Raw genomic sequence first — 25410 nt, forward strand, 5'->3', positions numbered from 1 at the left:
GTTAAATTTGGGGCAAATGGAGGGAAACTTGCAAATCAATCAAATTTAAATTTAGGAGGGAAAAGCCCCAAAGAGAATCTATAAAAGGAAGGGAAAAGAGTCATTATGATCATGATGGATTGTTACTCTTCTTGATTTTGGGCTGAGGCTCTTGGAGGGTGTTAAGACCCCTTTTCTGATTGGTTTCTGTGGTGAATGATTCCACCCTAGCCAATCTCTCTACTTTTCTCGCTACAGGGTCGAGTTTTGGCTGGAGTTTTCATTTTGAGGCAGCAAGGGCTGAAGTTTATTTTTCTGAGGCAGCAAGGGCTGGAGATTATCTTTCTGGGGCAACGAATCTACTTTTCTGAAGCAGTGTGCAGCTGGGAATTATCTTTCTGAAGCAGCGGACTGGGCTGTCAAGGCAGTGAGGTCTAATCATGGAAACACTAATCATGTTGGTACAAGACCATTTTGAATTGATCTTCATTGGATGGATCATTATTCATAAAGCATGGAAATTGGTTACTTCACTTTTGGAGAGCGGATGTTTGAGATTTGTGAATTTTGTGGCATGAGAGCATGTGCGCACCTTTGAGAGATCCCTTCCAAAAGATGTTGCCTATGTTATTGATGTTTTTTTGTGGAATCCATGATCAAGATTCAATAGTTCAATACTGAAAAATACCAAAAGGTGCACCTGTACATGAATTGGGAGCAATTATGATAGTTGATGGTGTGATGATTCCCCATCAGTGACCCCAGTTTTCTATGATAACAATATCTTCAGTATTATGGACAACCATTTTTGAGTCCATAAATGGACTCTAGCTTTGATTGATGCACAAGCATATGTTGTCGGTAAGTGGACTACCTTGGAGTATATCAATGAGACTCGGTACTCACCCACCCTTTCTTATGAGTCTTAGAAAAGGACACATTCATTTTTCTACCTTCTTGATGAGACACAAGGATTCTATTGGACATTCCCAAGAGAATGATTTTTCCTTGGGAACATTTTTTCTTTTTCTAACAAGTCCAAGAAAAACTTTAGGTTTTGCATGGAGATTTACAAGATAATGGATATGATGAGATTAGCATTAAGGGAGGAGTACTTAAAGCATAATGTGAATTCCCCTATATGTGAGTTTTTGAGTTTTGTTTTCTTTGAATGATCAAATGGTAAAATGGATACTCATGTAGGGATTATTCTTCATCAATGGTTGATGGGTTATCTGAGAGGAGTGATTGCTTATTCAAGGGAAGCAATTAATTTTTCTTGTCTCCAATAAACTTTATGGGGGTATGATCACAAAGTTATTTGGATCATTTATGTCAGTCCCCCTTTATTTATAATTTTATAAAATGCTAAAGTCATATTTCACAATTTGAAGATGAAACCAAAAATGTTTCAGCACATTTCCATCATGTTTTGCACATGGTCATGCATTTTGCGCCCCACAAAGTGCAATTTGGGCCATTTGGGTCCCCTTACGACCTTTAAACACGAGATACACCTCTTGTTGCTTTTAGGTGCTGCAAGCACTACTTCCATTCCACAATCTACCGCTGAACATGGATGAGTCTTGTTCTGCTTTATCTGATTGAGGTGAGGATGAGTTTGATGAATATAAGAGTTAAATGTAGGTCATTTTGTATTTTGGCATATACAACCCCTATGACATTGATGATCGATTTTGCACAACGTAATGATCAAAGTAATGAGACTCGAACTCACCAATAACTCAGCTAGCCTTAATCTCAGCAAAATTACGAGACTTGGCAAATCGGGTCAAGACTTCAAAATTTGGCAAATAGGAAAAACTCAAAATACAATAAATTTTGAGCAAAAAACAATATTGACATTTCCAATCCATAAAATCTATAAAATAGTATCCATCAATACATCTCATCAAATATTAAATGAAATTTGACATTTCACTGTTGTCTCAAAAACTATGTTTGGCAACTTTGAGGCAGAGTTTGATAAGTTTTACAAATTTTTACATGTTTGGCAAGTTTCATTTGAGTCTTGGACGAGTATTTGTCCTAGTACATACTTGTCAAAAGCAATGTTGCGAACATCGGCATTGGGATAAAATCGGCAAGGGTCCGGAAAGCCAAAAAATCATAAAAATCAGAAATATATCGGTAAAAATCGGCAAACATCGCCAAAATCAAGATCCCATCAAAATATCCGTAAAAATCGGTAAACATCGGCTATGCCAAAAAATTGTGATTTTGAGATAGAATCAGGATGTTATCGAGATGTTCGCAACACTGGTCAAAAGTTAGAACTTGTGAAGAATCACAAGTCTTGGTTTCAGGTGAGTCTCACAACTACACTACAATATCATTTGTGGGAGTTAATATAGACAAGTGTCATCAGAACTAGACTAGTCATCGAACCGGTTGACCACAACAATGTGAACTGGACTAGAACCAGGAAAAAATTGGACCAAAATACAGATCAACCAAAAAATACATAAAATATTCAAATTTTGAAAAAAAACATACATATTCATGTGCATCCATATGAATCCAAACCATTTATGCACGATATGCAAAGTTTCTCATTTATATAACCAAAATAGCACCAAGTGCAATACATCTTTGAACCAAAATACATCAACAAAGAGGCCCTAAATGGCTTCTAGAGTCCAAAAATAAGCATAGTACTAATGAGTATAGTGACATAGTCTAGACTCTAGACTCTACAATCTAATCATATAGTATTTGTGTCTCGACATGGTTGTATTGATTGTTAAAATCCTCTATTGTAACCCTAGTGAAAATGTGCCCTTCACTTTCGCCGTGGAAACACTAAGGTCATGACAGAGGAGTTCAACAATCAATGCAACCAACATCAATGTACATAAAGGGCTCAGTGCTTTTGATTAAATGCCAATTCCATACCCTCAAACATGATAGAATCTAGTAGAAATGTTGCAATCCTACCAATCTTGAAATCCTGAAAATTGTTGAGTCTGCTGAATTTTGAATGGGATCTAAATCTCTATTTTCACTATATGAATTCCAATAAGGTTGGAGCCACTCAAACATCCTCAAACAATTAATTGTAATGTTAAAAATTCAAGGAAAAAGATAGAAAAGAGAGATAAGGAGAATATCAACTTCAAGAATTTAATATTACCATTAATTACTAAGATTAGGTTTTGTAGGGCCCTAGGGTTAGATATTTTGTTTTCTTTGTAAGTATTAAAAAAACAAAATAATAAAATAAAATAAACATTGACGGTCTCTAGCCAACCATACCATATGGCACTGTGTAGAACCAATCAGTTCCAGGGGGAACCAGCTGGTTCAATGCTTTAAGGCCGGTTCCATATCAAACCAACCTTAATCCATCTGAAACACCAAACCAGACTAGAATGGCACCAAAACTGGTTGAACCAACTAGTTCTATTGATTCCAGTCAAGTTCCAATAACAGGGAATATAGACATAAGTTTTATACCAAGTTATCATTTGTGTCTATCATTCTATGTTTTTGATCCTTTCATTCTAATTTCCCTGATAATTTGCTAGTAAGAAGGGGCAAACTAGTTTTTGAATATTTATATTTTTTGGATTTTTTTAAATACCATGTTTCCTCACTTCCTAAAATTTGAGGGGTCCACATAAACTAGTCATACCAGTATTAAAAATTCATACCCATTTCCAAGTTTCATGCAACTCAAGCATCATGGGTTCTGTGTGTGTTTCCCTTTATATTTTGAACTATCAATCAACAAAGTGTGACATGTATGATTTATATATTCTTTTATAAGTGCTTTATGCACCCACCTCTTATCTACTGTATAGCATTTATGTTTGTTTTAATTTTGTGTTTCATCTCAAATCCTGATAACAAGTCCCAACTAGGTTATATGCATTCTTTCTTTAGTATTTAGCAATCAGTTTGAGCATTTTCGCCTAATACAAATCAATTAGACCTTTGGCTTTATCTTCTAAACATCTCAAATTCAGAGAGAAATTTTGTAGAAACAGAACTTCTGATAAAACTTTCAGGAAATATGACAATATCAGAGCACTGAATTCAAACTAGAACATTGAATCCAAATTAAAACATGATAAAATACTCCTACCTTATTTTCTTTCCTGGTGTTCAATCCTACAGAAAAATCATTCTTTATAAATCCAATATGTTTACCCAAGGTTCGAATATAGGGGTAAAGTCTCTAGGACAGCTGGAGAGACCCCCAAAAATCCAAGGGCCAACATAGAGGAATGGGAATGGCAGTGTGAGAAATAAGTACACAGCACGCTCCCTACCGCCCCAACCCCACACTGGCAAAATCTGTTAGATGGATTATTTCAAGCACAGTATCAATGTGGCAGGCTCCAGCTAATAAAAAATCCTCCCATAAAAAGAAGGAAAAAAACTATTTTACTGTTTTTGGTTTGAGTTTACCCCCACCCACTGTAGAGGAGGCATGGGCATCCCTGTGGGAATCAAGGTGCATGGGTATCCTGACAATCTCTATGACAAGGTGCCACCCCATGACATCCCCAGAGGATGGGGGGCACCTAAGGGATATCCCCAAGCCGTCCCATACCCAAGCTGCAGACACCCATGACTTCATCCCTGTTCCTAGGATGCAGGGAATGCACGGGACACATCCCCCCATCCAGGGATGCATGGGATGGGATGTTAAAGTCAAATCTTCTTGTTGAAGATAAACATGCTGCTGGTTTGCATTTGAATTCACCCAATTATGCTATGCAATTTACATTTTATATATCCTAATAAAAAACAAAACAATGAAAGGGTATTAAATCTTACCGCATGTGGGTGACTATGAACAATATCAACTGCTTCCTGGTTGCTCAAGTGTTCCCAAAGACCATCTGATGCAAATATGATAAAGTGATCATGAGGCTGAAGGGTATAGACATTAATTGAGGGTTCAACAGTCAAGATAGGCCCACGGAGAGGTTCAGAAAGACAGAACTTTTGATATAAAGGTTCTCGGTTGAACTCAGGCTTTTTCAAGTATACATCTCCAATAGATCTCGAAACCTGCAAATATGAGAAAGAACATTACAAGCACAAGATGATAGAAATTGAAAAATATAGTTCTACAGCTGCTAAAGAGCTAAATAGTTTTTATAAAACCTCTCAATGCATGCTATGAAATAGAGGATCAAGAAAAAATTTCACTCTAGCTTAGGTCAAGATAACAATTTATTCTGTATGGTTAAAAGTTAAAACCTGCAGTGTCAAAAATATCCAAAACAATAACGACAAACCTCAAACTCCTAGAGAAAAGAAAGATTCCTCTGAGATGATATATGCTTCTTTTCTGGCATTAATTTATATGCAAAACTACTCCAAAACCAGTGAAACCATCCAAGAGATGGATGCTTTTACAGAAAAAAAGCATACATGATCACTCAGCAGGAAAATTTAAGAATGCTAAAGTCAAATCTGTGTTTCCAGGGGAAGGGTGTAAATTTCTGCCCCAAGATTGCTATCTCAGATTTTAACACAACAGAAATTTCAGCTCTTAACTAGAGGTTTTCTGAATCTTAAGCCTATGAATTTTCAACCTTAGGGCTGTCTGAAATTATCTTTAACAGCAGTACAAAAACAGGTCTATCAAAAACAAAACAGCCCATTAGATTCCTCAAAGATGATGTTAAATCACTAAACAATTTTATGTTTTACTTATGTCAAATCATCAAGACTTATATAGCTGTAAATAACAACACATTAACATTTATGGTTGAAAATCAAATCTGGAAAATGCACATGTTTTGGACAGCTGAAAACATCATTTATATATTCAAGATGAAGTGCATGTACATAACATAGCCTTCTCTCAATGCTAGTACAAGTCCACTAGCTCTCTAAAACCCTAGCTAGGGAAAACCAAGGAGCTCCAATATGCAAGAATCACTCCAACACTTACTCCAGTGCAAGACGTACTCTTCTCTGCATCTTCTCCAAAAAAGTTACCTTAAGGTTTTCAAACCCTAGTGATGACAGCAACAACAAAAAAGCGAGAGAGAAAGAGAGAGATCAAGTACAAGAGAAGACTGGGAGAGAGGAAGAGGACTAGTGCACACTCCTCTCTGGGTCACATCTCATCACAAGAGTGAATGCAAGTGAGTAAATAAATAATGAATGAGGACTCTCTCCTTCCATTATTTATACGAGAGATAAGGGAGGCCAACAATACAATAAGAGCCTAAGCCCTTACAAGCAACCTACATTAGGCTAACACAAGTGAGATACACTCCAAAGTACATGCATCATGCTCCAAGCTGATGCCATACACAATAAGGGGTCTAAGATAATATAACTACGAAAGGTAAGTCCACATGCTTCCATCGCAAACCTCCACGAACTCCATCCATCCTCCTAAGTGATGTACTCAACTGAGTCAGCTACCTCCTGTAAAAACATTCTTGCAGCCCACACATACAACCCCAAGCCTCCAAACAAGAATCCAATCAACCCCATGCCATCTAGGGCTTGATGCCTTCCTCCAAGATGCACAACACTCCTCCCAAGTAAGGCATTCTCCAAGCAAGTGAAGTCTCCATCTGGCCATCATAAAGAATGTCCACTAAACTGTCAGGAAAGTCCAACACCTAAAAGAAATATAACAAGCCGATAAACATCTAAGGTTAAGCATCCACTGATCAAGCTATCTCAATTACCAGCACCATCTTCCATGCACCAATTCATCTTAGACCATCCAGGGGCTGAACATACAGCATGCACCCCAAATCTCATGAAGCACCCAATAATGGTGTAAGACTTTCAAAGTAACCCTAAAAACTAACAAAGGGTTCCTGGCCCTAAGAAATGTGTAACTATCCTAGGGAAGACATCCCACATCCCAGATACAGGATGCTGTCCCTGGCAAAACATAGGCAACAACCCCTGAAAACAATCCAAAATTGCGACTTGTGCAGTCTAATCCAACACCTATTATTCTCATTTTCAAGGTCCGATCTGCATCCTCCATGCCAAACAAACTAATTTAAGGTATCATTTGTAATTTACATCCCCTGTGATCTGCTCATGAATCTGTCCAGTAAGCTATAATGAGAGTGTGACATGCATATTTTATGCCCAGATAGTTGATAAAGAGGATTAATCTGTGTCTATTAAATATAATAGACAAAGAAAGGTCAGATTTGTGTTTTCTATTGCCTGGCAGCATCTTACATTAGATCCGACCCATGTGTCTAGTGCCAAACTAAAATGTACACCCACTAACTTTACCCAAGATTCAGACTTCCCACAATTGGGAAGCGTTCCCCTGGGTTTTTGCACAGACATATAGATAGCACAGTTCTGTGTTTGTAAGTGGTACAAAATCAATTATACAGTTCAAATCACAAGATTTTAAGTTTTGCTGTTTTGTATAAAAAAATTCCATTTGTTAGACCAAAAAAGAAAAACTACCTTTTATATATTCTAATATATATCTCCCCCACATCACCATATACCCTGATTTTAAAAATGGCTTCCACGTACCAGCACCCACACCCATCCCAGATTCCCCACACACAAACACACCCATGATCCCTGATAATGAAGCAAATGTCTGTGAACTTAGACATCCTCATGGCACATCTCATTACTTTTCAGTTTATATCCCCTTGCCAGGATCTTCCTCAAAACCTGTATCATCATTATCAAATCCATCACATGACTCTCCCACAAGATGTTTAAATATAGAAGCACCCTTCAATAGAACGCAATTAACTGAACAAAAAGATCTCCAAACAAACAGAAGATTGTTAAGCCTTTTAGCCCTAATGAATAATCTGTTTTTTTCAGGTGTATCAGTTTGGATGCTTTTGCTAAAGCTTTGGACCTTCAAGAGAATGCAGAGTAAAAAAACCTTTCAAATCTTGAGCATACGTCTTCTGTAGTGTAGTAATAGAAAAGTGGAATAACAACTTAGTATCGATAAACTACCATTTGTTATATGCTTCTATTTTCCCTTTATCAATGTTTCAACCTCCTTTTAATTCCCACACTCTTAAATTGACCCACATAACACACTGACTACCACAAAGGAAATAGAAGCCCACTCCCACCTATGATGAAGCATCTCCCTTGTACTTACATTCAGGACCAGGGCTTGCTTTCTAATTTTATAGTTTTAAATCATGGGGGCAGCCAAACAGCTAAGAAAATGTTAAAACACTCAGGTTGCACTTTGAATTCTCTGTGCATTTCAAGGATTTGGGAAGAGGGGGAAAGGATAGGGAGCTTGTCTCTTCAACTCCACGAGTCCTGCTTCCTTCTTCCTGAAAACGCAAGATATGGGCTTCCTTATGATGGGAACAAAAATTTGAGTGGAAGGAAAAGGACCTTAGAGAAATACAAATTCAAATTGAAGACTTGCCTGACTGGGAAGTGAGACCTTCATGCCACGCCTTCCCTCCCCCACTTGAGCAAGATGGTTTCCACTCCACTGTCGATCTGGTCATGCTAGTTATTAATTACAGGGGCTGCCTTCTCATGCAAGGAGAATAAGGTAATAATGTTTCAGTCTGTATCATAACTAGGCTGTGTTTACTCCTTGCTGCCGCTCTAATGGCTTATTCTCCCCTTATTCACTGCCTAGGATCAGGATTATCTGAATTCGATATCTACCCTCCTCCACCCTGCTATTTCGCTTGGCAAACCTGTTGTTTCCTTCCTCCACGCTTTCTTGTGTAAAGATGCTTGTTCCTGTCTCTGTCTTTCACACATCTCCATCTCCTTGGATGGTTTTTCCCAGCACTGCTGGAGCTGTTTAAGTGGGTTATGAGCTTGCCTATTTCTGACTGGCCTGCCTTCTACCTTTCGGGTGACTCATATCATTCCTTCCTTTGTGTGAATCGCTCCCTGTTACTGTACCTACTTCTGGTTTTGGCTATGACGAGGCAGCAAGGTCAAAGCCAAAGAGGGGTCGACATTCATGGATCTAGGTGAGGTTCGCCGGCCAGATTTCAAGCAGAACCTTCGACCGACAATTTCGAACTCAAATTTCAACAGGAGCTTCAAGAGGTCGAACAGGAAGCAGCTTTAGAGAGAGAATGTCTTTTGAATTCTAAAATTGTCTCAGGGATTGCTGCATGGATTCCGGACAAAGGGCATACCATAGGAAGACAGAACCAGTATCTGCACATTATAGAACTTTACTGGCAAATCAAGATGTTGCTCGGCAAGGTGCTTCTGGATTGAATGATGCCAAGGAAAGAATGATGCTCATGCTCGATGAGATGCAGCTCCAGATAAAAGATATGGTCAGTAGAATGCAGCACACTGAAGCACAACTTGACCCATCAACTGGCCCAGGGAATACTAGTAATCAATGTTGTGAACATCGGCATCGGGATAAAATCGACAAAGGTCCAAAAAACCAAAAAATAGTAAAAATCGGGAAAATATTGGTAAAAAATCGACAAACATCGGCAAAATCAAGATACCATAAAAATATTTTTAAAAATCGGCAAACATCAGCTAGGCCAAAAAATCATGATTTCGAGATAAAATTGGGATGTTATCGAGATGTTCGCAACACTGCCAGTAATCATGCTAACGACCCCATTGAGGTGGATACCTCTGCTTCTTCGTAGATTTAACATTATCTTTTTGTTTTCTAGTTTTTATAGATACTAATACTATACAGATTGCCAACCTTGGCATTAGTCTACTAGACAATTCCTGTTTTGAACAGAAACACTCTGTCACATTTCCTATAAATTTTGATTTTAAACTTCTCATGGCAAAGAGTCTTTTGCACTGCCACTAGTCTAGTTTCCCTAGTGGCAGACCACGGGCTTGCAGTAACTCTCTTGATATGTAATTTTAAAAAATAACAATAGAACAACTTAGCTTACAAAAAAAAATAACAGCCAGCAGAAATCAAGTCCCCACACCCACCCAAGCCCCTAAATTCAATTTTGAAGGTGCCTCCAAAAACAATCTTTGTCCAGCGGGGTAAGGAGTATTCAGAGGTTATCAAAAAAATGTTATAGCAATAACATATAAATTCATAAAACAATCCAATAAGTCTTAGTAATGTGCATCACTGAAGAGCTAAAACGTGGATTTAAGAAATTCATTTATGAAGGCAACTCAAAAGTAGTAAACGATCCACTCAATGGAAAATCTCATCATCAATAATGGGAGATGCCCAATCAATCAACTTGGATTAGGCAAGCTACAAAAGGTTTAGAATGTTGTAGGTTTGAACGTGTTAGAAGGACAGCAAATCAGGTGGCAGATTGGCTCGTGAGTTGTAAACAAAGCAATCATGACAATGGAAGTTCATTAGACTTATTACAAGTCAATACCCTCCTCTCTAGAGACTTGCCCGAAAAGTTAAAGTCATATAGCTTCCTGAGATGATCATGTTCAAATGAATACATATTTCAGCACACAACACCTCCTGGGGTCAACACCACTGCTTCAATCAAAAAGTTAACATGTTTACCTTCCAACATATCAAGGAATCCCCACTAAAAAAAGTTGGACGCAATTCCTTGTCCAAGATGGTCTGCCTCCCAGGTTTTTCAATAAGCTCAATTAGAATTCTGTAATAGATTGACAAAAACTTACGTATTAACCTCCAAAATAGGCTTACCTTTCATAAACTTACCCATAGTTCACTTTCTGAACTTTTTTTCCCTTGGAAATAAATACTTGCGAAACTTCCAGGCACTTCCCCCATGTTGAGGATAGTACCCAATGTGAAGTGAATCACATGGAATTGCACCTAACCCTGTGGGAATAGAACTAAGAACCTACACAGCACATCGGATGACCATCAACATCCTGGCAACAATGGCACCATCCAATTGAGCTAACCCTTGGGTCTCCCTTTTCCATGAAAATAAGTCTTGTTACCGCTCAAACTAGCAAGGGCCCTAGGAGGGGATACTATAGAGCAACTACTAGGTCAAGGGGCAACAATGGAGCGATAGTCCAGCTTTTTGCTCTTTAATAGAGTTCAGGCTTCTGTGATCCATATCAATTTAGAGAGAATTTTTCGGCAAAAATCACAAGGAATATCATTTGTCGACGCGTTTCGAACCAACCAGTGTGGTTCATCGTCAGGACAAGTTGAAGAACAGAACCAGCTTAGCGTGTTTAAATAGCTAGAGCAGAGACACCAACGGTTACCAGGGGGAAAGGTTGACTCAAGGAGCAAGGTCAAATTTAGTTATATTGGGTAAAAAATAAACAAATAAAAATCTAAATATATAAATGATGAATTATAATATAATAATAAAAATATATAAATTTATATATAAAAATATAAATTTAGTTATACTAGGTGTAAGAAAAATATAAATTAACAAATATAATAGTAAATCAATTATAGTAATATTATTAAATAAATTAATTTAGTTATAAGAGGACCCAGTATAAGAGGAATCACAGTGATGAATTTATCAATGATCGGGTAAAGAGTAATTCCTAAAGCCTATTCACAAAAGAGACTCAATTAAATAGCTTACTTGCTTGAGAAGCAAGGCGATGGACTCTCTAAGAAGGGCTATGAAGATACCTTGGCCTAGGGTTGGAGGATATGCCTTGACAAGGGGCTTCCTAGACTTAAGGATCCTTATGGAGAAATGGATATGTAGTCCTTGTGGAATTTGAGTTATAGAGTTGCGAGACCATAGAGTACCCAGTTGGACCCAAACTAGGTCAAGAGTATGGAGTTGATCGACCAAAGAGAGGCTTGACCTAATTAGGGAAGAGAATAGGATCAAATAACTAATTTTATTTCGAAATTTGAATGCAATGATCCAAGTGAGGACACTACCCCAAAATCAGCCTAGGGAGAGATATGATCCTCGAGATTCCACCATTGGATTGTGCTCAAATTTGGAGGACCCCTTGGGAAGACCCCAACACAATTGTGGACCAATTTTCAAGGTGTTTGGATGGATACAAAAGATTTCATGTGATGCCCTAGGAGACCTTATGGGGTTAGGCCTAGAATTGGGAAAAGTGAAGAAAAGAGAGGGAAATTTGACCACCAAAGGGATACAAGGATCGGTGCCTTATTTTTTGGGCTTAATGGAGTCAATATACACATAGATCAAGAAATTTCGTGTGCTAAAGAGCCCTAATTGATCTTAGGTAGCCTCTCCAAGGGCAGCAACTAATTCAATAGGGATTTATACTTCAAATTTGCCAAAGAGATGAAATTTTGAGGTCTTTCAACCTAAGAGGTGCCTCTAAGAACAATCGCCCACCCTCTTCAAGTAAAACGCATGCATTAAATCACTTATTCAAAGTTCCCTAAAGAATTTTGCATTTACTTTAACCACACAAGAATAATGATAATCATAACATGCAGTAAACCAGTAAAATAACAAGAATAGCATCAAAATTTGACTTACATGAGAGAGAGAGTATATCCATTCATCAACTTCGCATTAGAAAGAAGCTCTAAATCCAAACATCATAGTGAAAATCCAAACATCATAGTGCATCAAGAAAGCTCCAAAAACTTTACCCAGAAAAATTGCGAAAATATTTCAAGAGATACTAATCCAATCCAAGTGATGATGAGAGAAATGAATCGCCTCTCATCTATTTATACAATCTCTAATGAGTTTGATTTGCCTATTTGGCTTAATTAAGCCCATAATAATAAAATAATGTGCAATAATAACATTCGTTGGTGACAAGCCCACCAAGATAGCTCAATAACATAAGAATAAGCCTCTCAAGAGGGCAGAATGATCAATATAATGAGTAGTTGGGTCATTGAGAAGGCCTAATGAGGTCAAAGTGTGTCATGATGTGAGAATGGACTCCAAACATAGGGGACAAGGGGTTGGCCCCTTGTTCTCTAAGCAAGCCCCTGTGGTGCTCCCAAGTGGGTGTAAGGGGCACCAGGACATCCTCATGGGTCTCCAAGTGGATTGTTTGTAAACCATCTGTAAGGAGCAAGATGATGACATAAACCCTTCCTTTGTCTCCTATAGTGAGATACATCCTCATTTGGACCCCGAAGCATCTGCCAAGTGTATGGAGCAAGTGTGGAGTCGGTTGGGCATGGTGAACCAAGTGTATCATCCTCATCCAAAAGGTGGAACATGAGCAATCAATGAACAATGTTGAGGATCCATGAAGTAATCTCTGCTATGGTGGAGGCACATGGCTCTCAACGCTCACCCTACAAGTGCCAATGTGGCCCTCTGGAGGGCTAAGACCCCGTATAGGGAGACCAAGCCCCAAATGGAGACCCACCTGCAATCCTGCATAAAATCCAACGCATCATCTTGCCCTCCAATATAACAAATCATCAAAATAATCAAGTAAAAGAGCTTACAAGTCAAACCAATGGGGCACTTCATGGTGGCATGCCCTTCCATAGTGGGTTTTGGCATGTACAAGTGTCTGCAAGCTCAATAAGGGGGTTAATCAAGGACCCTATTATGTGGTTTCAACTTTTAAAGGGGGTGACATGTCCATGGTACATCCATCAAGTGGTAGGTGGCAAATGATATAGTGATGGAACGGAGTGGGACTCAAGGAAATGCTCCAGGCCACATGCCATGGTACAAGGGTAGCTATAATAAGGAAATCCCACACCTAGGCATATGAGTCTAGGAGGGAGCAAATCGTGGTAGGTGAGTTACCCCAGCCTTTTTTTTCCACCCTTATTCATATGCCTTTTGCCTTTGATTGATTTTTCTTCATAACTAGTCGAGGCTTCAAGGGATGAGAGCATGATGTGTAAGACCGCATTTTGAGGTGGGGCATTTCATTGCCCAACAAGGATTGGGGCAATCATGGGTTCCTTAATGATGGAGGGGGCTCATCTAGGGCCCGTAGGAACCAAGGTGATGGCCATGGATAAGGGGTAGAGCTCATGTTTGGCTTTTGCCCACATGTTAAATTTGTATGTCTTGACCATCTTTTGCATTTTATGATATATTTCATGTTTGAGAGTGGCCAAATTATGCTTTTTCCTTTCTTTTTAGCGGCATCAACCTTTGGGGCATCGTTTCAAGCTTGACCCAAGGTGTGGACAAGGGGAAGGGGAGGCTAACCCTATGTGGACCCAGTGGACACATGTGGACCCAAATGGGAAAAGAGATGAATGGGGCTAAAATGAGTGGAAGGGGAGTGATGTATATGGTGTCGGGAAGTGGGACCACGCAACCAAAATCGGGATTTCCCATGTAGTGCAAACCCTAAAGCTAATGGCCAGTAAAGGAGATCCCACGAGACTAGGATACAAGGCTAACCACGAGATCAGGCAGTGGAGACAAGAGTACAAACCTAGCCCACTCTTTCCGCTAAATCCCCCCACCAATCCATGCCTAGAAGTGTCCATGACAAGTAAGGAAAATTACTCAACTATACCAATGAAAAGCAATAGCTTCGGGGTCGAGAGGCCCGCCTTCAAACATAAAATCATAACAAATCAGCAAGGGACCACATGGCTAGCTCAGGTGGTGGAGATAATGGCACATCGAGCTATCTAGTGGCTATGCAAGGGGCTGCTGGCTGCCAGCTGAGGACCATCTAGGAGAAAACATTTCTCCTATATACACTACTCACAGGTAGCGGGTAACAAGGACCATCTAGGAAAAAAAAAAATCTCCTATGCATACTACCCATAGATGGTGGGTAACAAGTCCCCAGGAAACTCCCAAGCACTTCCGCTCATTACCAAATTAAAGTGGATGGCATAGAATTAGTGCGCCTCACCCCATGGGAATCAAACCAGGAAGCTGCACAGCCTACCAAATTACCAGCAACATCCAGGAAACAGCGCCACCAACCAATTGAGCTAACCGTTCAGGCTATTCAGTAACTACCTGGACATTCATGCACATTTATTCCACAAACCATCACTATCGTCTCTACTTCAGTTCCTACCAAGTTAATATCCTCCTAACTTCTATGTAAATAAACCTTGAAATCTAGAAATTCCAGAAACAAAGGGGTGGGCTAAAGAAAAGGGTTTTTTTACTGCCCCTACAATATGGAGCATTCTTCAAATATAACTTAGATTTTTTAAAATATTTCAACCAAATTCCCAATAGTTTTCTCAGTGACCAACGTTTTCAGTATACTGGCTTGCAAATGTAATTCCAGTGTATATTGACTGGATTTGTTGTCAAATTATTACCCTTTGAACACTGGTTCATGCTCAAGGCTCAAACAGCTTCCGAAAATTTGCTTCAATTTTCAACCATTTGCTCTGTTCATATACAGGTATATGAAAATATAGTTGTACATCTAGAGCACTGCACTAGATACTGAAATATTTGAAAGCCTAAATTTACAATCATCTCCCCCTTATCTTCACAATTATCTTCACCTACTTGAACACCCTAGAAATCTGCGCGAATTTACTATCATTATCAGCTCCACAGTAATGTGCAGATACCAGCTTCGAATGTAAACAAGTAAATATTTCTTCACATTTCATATAAGAATAACATGTGTGATTTCTCTGGAAACATACATTTTCTACAAAACATATTTACGGGTATAAACCCAGGCTTCAAGAGAGAAGTGAAGTTTGAAATAGAACCAATTATTCATTTCCCCTGCTTTTCAAAATTCCAACAATTATCAAGTTGAAGAATAACATGAGCTGATCGATGTTCAATCTCAGATGGTGCTTTTATTCAATGTTTATGTTCATTCTGCTCAATATCTTTGACAATGTTGTCCCCAATCATAATAACCAACTCTTTTATATCAGTTCTCTATAATAATAAAAGCATTGATGCCAACTAGAATGCACAGAACCAGATCATTTTGCTGGAACATGCCAAATAATATAAATACAGTCAGAGCAACCAAAATATGTTTACGACCCCAAAAAAGAAGTGAATGCCAGACTTGCTAAATACTATATAGTATACAAGTAACCTTTGTTATGGGATTATTTGGTCAACAAAATAAGCTGTAGACCATGTAGTAAGTTCAAGAATCCACTCTCCCTCACGCCCCTTCTAAGTTTATCCACATTCTTTCCACCACTTAGAGTTCCACAATGGATCCAAAGATCTGAAAAACTGAGAAATGCAGAAGTTCTAATTATTATTGTTATTGCTCTCCAAATTTCCTCTTTGCCCATCATATTCCAAGACAAAGTGGCCAAAGGCAAGAATTTGTTTCCTAAGTCTTCTCCATCATAATTTATTTAAAAGTGACTTGAGTTTCTTTGCCAATTTTCCAATATGCCATGGACTCTAATTTTCATGAACAAGCATCATCTTACCATAAAACTATACATTAGGATTTAGTTATTCATGTTATTGTTCTCCCCACTTCCTCTTTGCCCATCATATTCAGAGATAAAATGTCCACCAAAACCAAGAATTTTTTCCCAAGTCTTCTCCATCATAATTTATTCAAAACTGTCATTATTTCAGTTTCTTAGCCAATTTTCCAAAGTGCCATGGACTCTCATTTTCATAAACAAGCATCCATCTTACCATAAAACTATATATTAAGATTTATAAAGAAGGAAGAACTCGGCAGCCACACTGCAATCATTTGTGCTAGCACAAAGTACTCATTAGCTAAAATTCAATAATTTGTGTAAGCTCTGAAGCTTTGCCAGCTACAATAAAATCGCTTGTGTTTATCCAAATTTAGGAAGGGGAACTGTCCCTGATGATGAAAGATCCTTGAGCATAGTGGAGGGAGGGATATCACTTGAGTTAGTTGATTCTCCATCATTGATGCCTTTATCTTGACCATCTAGTAATTGTGCCCTCAAAATTCATGAGAAAACTTCCAAAACATCTTTATCATCATATAACTATGCTGTATTTCCCACTCACTTTTGTTAGAAATCTTTCCAAATTGCAAACTTCTTATATTCATTTAACACCAGTAGGTCAAGCTACCAAACTTTTCTTTCTTCCTGTAACACAACACCCCTTGGATGAGGTATTCCGTAGCACAATGAGCTCCACGGATATAGATTCACCATGGAGATTGCATCAGCATAGTCCAAGTAAAGCAAAATAAAAACATAAACACAAAAGCAAAAAAATGACAAAGTCCCCATTTGATGGAACGTTACCATTTAGACAACCCTATGAAAATAGGTGCAAAATGTTGATACCATATTCATTAGATGCATGTCAGAAAAGCAATGTCAAACAACTTAAACTTACACTATGAATGTATTCCTTGAATTTATAATGTAGCATAAATAGCATTTTATCTGATCACGGACATACAATAATCAATTTTTACATAAATAATGTGGAAAATCCATGAAATTCTGCAACTGCTCTAATGAACAATCTGAAAACTAGTTTCTTTTCATTAAGACACAGAATTTCTCTATTTGTTTGCAGCAGAATAGGAACAGAAATAAAGTCACGCACAATGACAAATACATAATATTTTCCAGGGAATCCAACAGCAAAAGCCCGCCACTTGTTTGAGAATTTTATTGATAGAATTTTGAGCAACAGATCTCTTACAATACAACCTTATTTCAATAGAGAAACAGTCATGTTGTCCCTGCTTGTCCTAAGCTGAAACACCTTGCAAGAACCCTGATCCTGCTTCCCTATTTCCTTGCACAAACCCCAAGGAAATCCTCCTTTATCAACCGCACAGGTTTCTCCTTAGTACGCCCTTCCCACACATAAGCTTCTGCACACAAACTCGTGCTCTCTATTGCCTGTCTCACCAACTCATGCTCATAAAGCAATGATACAGTGAGTGCCTTTGTCTTCCTTATAAGCAAATCAAATAGGCTAATTGAAAGAAAATTGAAAGAAAAATGTATAAATTCTCAAGTCTCTATTGACCTATTTAGGGTCATTTGTTGGACACTAATAAAATTATCTTATCATATCTACTCTCTTTCGTATGCAGTACTTTGCATTTTCCAACTTCATTTTCAAGAAATGTCCAAAACACCCAACTTGGAACTGTATATGGGTTGGAACCTACATCTCCAATCAAAGAGAAACGAAACCCCTTTGAAGATGTGTTCTTCAATACTTTGAATTTTCCTTCTAAACATTGATCACCCAATATCGCACTCCAAATGTCAAGACTCAAAAGGCATCAAATTAACTCAAAAATGTAGTTTTTAAATAATAAAAACCTAAGATGAAGTATATGAGAAATTATATACTCAAAGCATATGATACAATGTAAATGAATTGTTCCTAATCTCATTGTCCAAGTAGAGATTGACACCTATCCCTTGCACCTCAAGAACATTTTTAGGTTTGTCTTCTATCTTCAAAAGATATACACCCTAGGGGACTCGACAACATGGCAAGAGAGATTTCCCTATCCAGCCTTCATTCTTTAGAGGAGATTGCAACCACAAATCTCTGAACTGTACGTGATGTTGGTTTTCTAATGTTTCCTCCCTTCAATGCATCGACATCTATCAATTGAGTGCCCCCATTCAAGAATTCTTTGGATGCCCCTAGCCACCTCCTCCCTCCAAAAGAGGAGATCAAAAAGGCACTTTGAGAAGACACTCATGAGCAATTTATTTAAGTTGCTTGGACCCCACAGTGTCTTTCACGAGCAATTTATTTATAGTGCCTTCTACTTTGAGCACTTTCTACAAGTGATGAATGGTCCCATTTCTCGTGATAAATACATTTGATGTAATTAGTCATATGGCCTCAAGAGACCCCTCAAACAATTAAGATTTCATTGTCACCTATTACATGTTCAAACCGATCACAACATCCCATAGTTGGATAGGAATAGTCAATTGTGCCCCTTGCAAAGGGATTGGAATCTTATGAGATCCATGGGACACATACAGGGAATGAGATCCCCAGAATACATCATAGTATATGTCATGATTCAATAGGATCTCTTGCTACATTATTTCATTTTCCAAATTAGAGGTATCTAGTTCTCTATATTTAAATTCTGATCATAAATAAACAGCAAAGCTTAAAAGCACCAGGCCCAATTCCACCAAATTGATCAGTTCTTTCTTCCAAACTGTCTCTGTGATTAGAGGCGCTAACCATCATGCAAGTACATAGAGCATTCAGCCAGCACACCCTCTTGGTTTTTCAACGGCATCCACCCCACTTGAACACAACCACTAAGATGTACTTACTCTGATTTGTTATAGCACGAGGACATTTCCCATTCCAAGTCAATCAATCAAATGTACATCACCAAATTTTTCTCTTTGGCTTCAACATTAAGAGAGCTCCAACTAGACTTCCTGGGCTGCTCCTAGGATTACCCAATCAAGCACCATTAGTACAAGGCAATTCGAGAGGGCAATATCCAGCTATCCATTGGTTCATATATAGTTATTGATGATAAAATATTGTTCACTCTTTCATCTTTAAATATACTTCTATTGAGGTTTCCACTATTAGTTTACCCCCTCTCACCCACAACTCTTCCTTTCATTTGTATTTCTTGTATGGGGGTATTTAGAGTTGTCGTGGCACTCCCACACTACAGTTGTGACTTGTACTCTCTAGTCCCATTGACCTATTTTGGTCACTTGAGAACATTAATGAAATTATCTTACCTTTTATCTTATGATCAAAATACATGGACACTATAATGTCCTCATATGTTTGGTATAATTATTGCTTCGAGTATGCGATTAACTATTCCAAAATGTCCCGATCTACGATTCAGCTCCAAGCATGAACCCTAGTTCCGCCGACTCCATGCCCTCTGCCACAGTTGGGTCTCTGATCGCACGGGCTGCGCAGGGGCTCAATGGATCCAAGCAAATATTCAGGCCCTGTATCTCAGATGTACGTGCGCAAGAAGGCCATGCCTCGAACATTGGCTCGAACCCTAACGCTACAGCCTCTATGCCCCCGGCCGTCGGCGGCTCTCTGATTGATCTGGACGAGAAAGGGTTAGATAGACCTGAGCAAGGATTAAGCAGATGTATCTTAACTGCAGGTGCGAAAGATGGCCACGCCACGAAAGCTGGCGCCGCAGACTTATATGCACCTGCAAATCTCGAGGCCAAGAGTTCAAAGATAGATTGGCCCAGCTCCCCTGCTTCCACAGCACGCTTGGGCAGCCCTCTTCAGATTGTTGGCGAAACGGCTTCACCTCTGACCTTAGCTTTTGGAAAGGAAGGGTCTCTTCGGAACTATTGTACGCCTCTTTTGCTCCTTAAGCAAACCCAGGAATTGAATATTATTCAAGGCAAATGGCTATCCTCTCCACAGATCTGCAGGGGAAAGAGGCTTTCTGAACCTTCCTCATCATTCCAGGTTCAAATCAAGCTCTTAACGGGCAAAACCATGCTCCATTGGGTTAGCGAGACGGATCAAGTGCAGAATCTCAAGCATGCACTGGACATCAAACTAGGGATCCCCTCTGCAGCTCAGCGGCTTCTCTATGAAGGTAAACATCTTGAGGATCTCTTTCCAGAGGAAGGGGAAAGCGATTCAGATTCGGAACAGGTGCCTCAGCCGATGGATCCGCCCATGGACCCTATAGGGCGCACTCAGGACCCAGCTATAGCACAAAAACGCAACCATGAGACCTCCTCTGAATCAGAGAAGGATTACCAGATGGAAGGGAACTCCAGTCTTCAAGTTGTCCTAGCCCATTCACCCCATGATGGCTGGACAAAAGTCAGCAAAAAGAAAGGGAAAAAACAATGTGTTGTAGTTTCTGGCCCTAAGGGGTAACCAGGCAGTCTGTGATCTCTTGTCTTTTGATGTAACTTTGAGTTTGAATCTTTCTTCCGGGACCGAGGTTGATGACTCCATCATTTCCGGTTTGCCGGTTTTTGCTTATCCTGATTGTACTATATTTCACTTAATAGAATTAGTCTTTACCGAGAAAAAAAAACTATTCCAAAATGTCCTCAGCTTGATAAAAACAACAAAAGATTCTAATGCATCGAGTCAGTGATATTTCTGCAATACATATCTTCCTATGTGAAACAAAGTAGATAAATTTAATATATAGGCTTCAACCAATCAATACACAAAAAGTCATGGAATCATTAATTGAAGCTAAAATTGGATCAGACGTTGGCAATAAGAAATATGGAGCATAAGCACTCAAGGGGAGTAAAATGTCCTTGTCCTCCACAAAGCTCTTATATTCCCCAAAGAAGGAAACTCTAGGAGTAGCCTCTAAACTCAGATTGGGCTAGCCTGGACCTCCCAACTAGACAGATCCTGCACCTGCTCTTAAGGTCAAGATTTGACAATAAAAACTCTGACAACTATTGTGATTGGGTTACAGGGTTCTTCTTTCGGGGTTGTTTTGGGATTTGAAGCAGAAATCTCTTCTAGCTCTAAATTTGCTAAGCTGTCTGAAACACAGATGTTTTAACAACATTTATTCAAAGACGTGACAAGGCAAGTAGAAAGTTCTTTTGTTCACAATCAATACCAAAATCTGGCAATTTCTTAGCGGGAAAAATGGAACAAACCCCAGCATTAGTCACAAGGTCAAGAAATGCTTTGGAATCCTTGGAAGATCACATGGAAAATGCATTGATCGGAAGATTTAGTGGCATATGGCCCTAAGCAGATGTAGTGCCTTGGATACAAGTAAATTGGACACAAGTTGTCACTGTTAGTTTATCTTCTAAAAGGGTTTGCATCATCTACTTCAAAAATCTGAATGACAGAACACATCTTTAACTTTTAAGGATAGCCCCTGGTTTTGGGGCAGGTCTTGCCTCGTTTTAAATTTTTGGTTTTTAGACTTTGACACTACAAATACGCCTATCTCTGCCATGCCTGTATGGGTGAAGCTCCCTAATCTCCCTGAATATTTGTGGGATCCGAAAGCCAAATCTATTGGTGACAGTTGGTAACCCAATTGAGCAAATCCATTCTCTCAAATGAAGTTGGGTTATATCTGTATTTCCTAGTTGTTTGAACAAAAAGAGTGAACCATCATTTTGATATCTTGTTCTATTATCCACTACAGGCATAGCTGGGTGGATATCTAGATTTTACTATGACTCAACAATCATGAAAAATTCCTTTTCTAGCCAAAATAAATATATAAGTCACAAAATAAAAGAATTTCTATAGCATGTCATTTATTTGATGATGGTCTACAAATTGGACATATTTTCATATAGTTTATATTTTTTTAACATATAATCAAGGTAACCTCTCCACTATTGATTTATTCAGCCAAAACATTTATAAGGAAGCAACATAGTAGAACATGAAAACTCTTCAAGTGAGTTGCAGTAATATGCAGAAATAAACATTTTAAATAAATTTACATTCAACCCAAATCCACAACAATGTATGTGTCAACCAGATAGCAAAGACGTAAAATTGCCCAGTATTAACACAGTAAATTAAGCAGAGATTAAATGTACCTGAATGATACCCTTCACACGCCAAACCCCATGCTTTAGAACTACAATATGTGAGTCATCTGGATGCAAAGATTGTAGCTCTTGCCTCACAGCCTCAATACCTGCATTATGCTCCATTGACAACTGCATGGCAGCTATTTCTCCTGTAGACTTGACCAATTTTCCCAAAACAGCACGGGAATCTCCCAGATTGGCAACATAAAGCACCCCACCACAAACCACCCCTACTAAACAGCAAGACCCAACTGCTGCAAGCTGTGGATTTGTAGGCCATGCCTTTGTAACAATGGACAAAAACCCCTCTTCTGTTGCTAAAAAGGCCTTTCGAATCACATCAGCAGACATCCCCTGCTGCTCCATTGCAAATTCTGCAAAATTACAGCCCCCACTTAGTACTGTACAATGGATAAACTCACAATGAATGTTGCACCATTACAGTCAGCCATCTTTCAGAAGTAAATCAACCAACAAGTTCAGCCCTTCACTGAACATTAGCAGAGGGATTAACCAAAGGGGATAACGAGAGCAAAACGCATAAAACTAAAAAAGGGAGGACAAAAGTTTTGGATTTCTCAATAATGCATATCATTAGAATTAAGAACATTTTACCACAAATGAAATGAAAATTATCGCCCATATGATAATGAAACAAGAGCTAAATGCTGAAATGTAACAGATTGTATTCTCCATATAACATTTACAATAAAATGACCAGGCAAACAAAATAAACAGAGTCAACTGAATCTGCAGTTGAAAGACAAAGGCTACGCCTGGATGAAAGGAGCACCAAACAGCTGCAATTGAATGATAAATGTGGGTTCTGCAGCAGATAACAGCCAAGAAGGAATAAAAATAAGTGGGTCCACATGTAAATGGTTGTGCTTCAGAATAACACTTAGATGATTACAAATTTCGGCCTTCTGGACCTGCATTCACTGTAGTCCTAAATATTAAAAGAGCAACATTTTCAATGCGTTGGACAATCTAACAGGTAAAAAAATTCCAATTAAGTTGAAAACGGAACTTTGAGAACAATATTGGAAGAGACATCCACTCACCAGAGAAAATAAAATAGCTAGTAACGCAAATCTGGGCAATAGAAAGAAAGTACTCCAATTAAAATAACTAACAACATATTAGATAGAACATATCCCGAGCACTTCACAAAATTCAATTACTGCAACACTTCACTACCCAAACAAGTAGGTTATAGTCATCCCCGAGAAGGAAATATCTTCACTCTAAAAGCTAGGCAGTGCCGAACACCATTTGCGGACAAGTGAAAAAACTGCTACAGTCAATCTTGGGATGAGTCAAAACACGACCGAGGAAGGCCCCTAACTTCTAACAGTCTATATCTGATATCTAACTTCCGAATCAAACGAATTTGCAATATCAATCATGTTCAACTATCGACAACAGAAAGCACAGTTCAGACATTATGTACATAAGAATTAAACAAAGTTGAAAAATTGTGAGGAGGCCTACTCTGGAGGTGCAGAAAAAGGTGGTTATTGATATAACGGGCCGTTTCAGGACCTCCATGCCCATCATATATTCCTACAAAAGTGCCATGGGGACCTGATTCTGTTGCGCTCAGCGAACCAGATTCAACCTGACTCTGATCTTCCAGGAGACTATTGGCTTGAACAACAGCCATCGAGAATTCACCAGCTTCATGCTGACCAATATCTTTATACCATAGAAGACCGTCTTGGCGACCTACAATGTCTCCGTCCATATGAACATAGTGGTCGGCAGAGGGCCGCCAGCACGCAGTAACCAGCTTCATCAATCCAGCTAACATCCCTCATCTCATCTAAGTGAGCCAACAAGTTGTTTGCATCCCACTTGATGTTTGCAAGCCTTTCAAAATTCAAAAAACATAAACTTCCGGTTAGAATCTCAGCCTACCTCCGAATACAAGGCATCAAGTAAATAGACCTTGGACCTTCATGCCCAAATTCGCATCAAGGAAATTGACCTTATATAACCTTATAGCCAAATGAGCAGACGGGCATCCAGAAAACAGATTCGAAACAAACTTGAGAATCCTATCTGCATGTGGGTATCAAAGAAATGGATCCTGTAGACACCTTAGGACCTTGTCTGCAAAAATAAATGGATCTCGCAGAGGCCTTAATGCTTTGTCAAACACTGGGTTTTCACAGGAACTTCTTGAAAGAACCCCAAATCCTTCATGGACTTATGGCATCAAGAAATCAGACCTTTAAAGCATTCTCTGCGCCCTATTTACTACTAAAATTGACATACGAGTATCGGTACAGCTCTCCCTGTACCGCGCCCTCATCAACAAGCTTCATGATGAAGAAGATATTTTTTTGTCAAACAATGAAATAATAGCAGTGACCAACCTTCATAAACCGATGTGCAGGCAAGGATCCACCAGATGGGTTCTGCAACAAAGTCAAAATTTTAGCTTTTCTTATGCGGAGATCTTGAAAAAGCAGGGGGATCTGGGAGTCTGGATCGAGAGGAGATGTACCTGATTGAATCTGTTCTCTCCAATCAACCAATCAATTATTTGACCCCGAATTTCTCTTTCTCGCCATAAAACCAAGAGTCCCAGCCAGCCAAAGCCAGCGCAAAGCATGGGCGTCTTAAGTCACTTCTGGCTATTGAGACGGACTTTAACCCAATGGGTATACAGGAAACAAAAAACCTCAAAATCTAGTTTTTTCACACCAATCCGACCACATCTAATCAGAATCCAGCCGACCCACCTTCCTTAATTAGTACACACTTCTCCTTCTCCCTCCTTCTCCGCCCATTTGGCCTGTGGAAGTGTATGAGAGGCGAGATTGCATAAAATAATAATACTATTAGGTGGAAAAGGGACCCGCCACGAAGCTGCCTTCCCTCTTAGCTGCCCCAACTCCGAGACAAATTATATGTGTATGCATCCGAAAAACCAACTCCAACCCTTCTGTACACATCCCGTGCCCTGCCCTTTATCTGCCTGCCAGCCTGCCTCCCTCAACTTTCGCTCCACATTCCACACTAATTTTGGAGATGGGTATGCTGGAAAATGCATGGGTGTCTATTGGATTTTTTGTTATCTAATATTATAGAATTTTTGGCTCGTT

General features: G+C 39.1%; 1 protein-coding gene across 2 annotated transcripts in view; it reads right to left on the minus strand.

Annotated features, from left to right (window-relative positions):
• Positions 1-25113, minus strand: part of LOC149221723 (putative protein phosphatase 2C 60) — a 30635-nt gene extending 5522 nt beyond the window's left edge. Inside the window, exons 1-5 of one of the 2 annotated variants that reach the window (XM_089385203.1) lie at positions 24810-25113; positions 24679-24720; positions 23792-24169; positions 22304-22671; positions 4786-5022 (exon numbers count right to left, since the gene is read on the minus strand). In XM_089385203.1, the coding sequence (XP_089241329.1) occupies positions 4786-5022; positions 22304-22671; positions 23792-24110 (924 nt within the window). In that variant the 5' untranslated portion in view covers positions 24111-24169; positions 24679-24720; positions 24810-25113. Of the gene's footprint in view, positions 1-4785; positions 5023-22303; positions 22672-23791; positions 24170-24678 lie in introns of both variants that reach the window. The other variant, XM_089385204.1, reaches the window with a different exon arrangement.
• Positions 25114-25410: the final 297 nt, after the last annotated feature.

The sequence above is a fragment of the Pinus tabuliformis genome, chromosome Q, assembly GCF_031772625.1.
Source record: "Pinus tabuliformis cultivar Carrire ecotype Pingquan chromosome Q, CPIR1, whole genome shotgun sequence".
NCBI lineage: Eukaryota > Viridiplantae > Streptophyta > Pinopsida > Pinales > Pinaceae > Pinus > Pinus tabuliformis.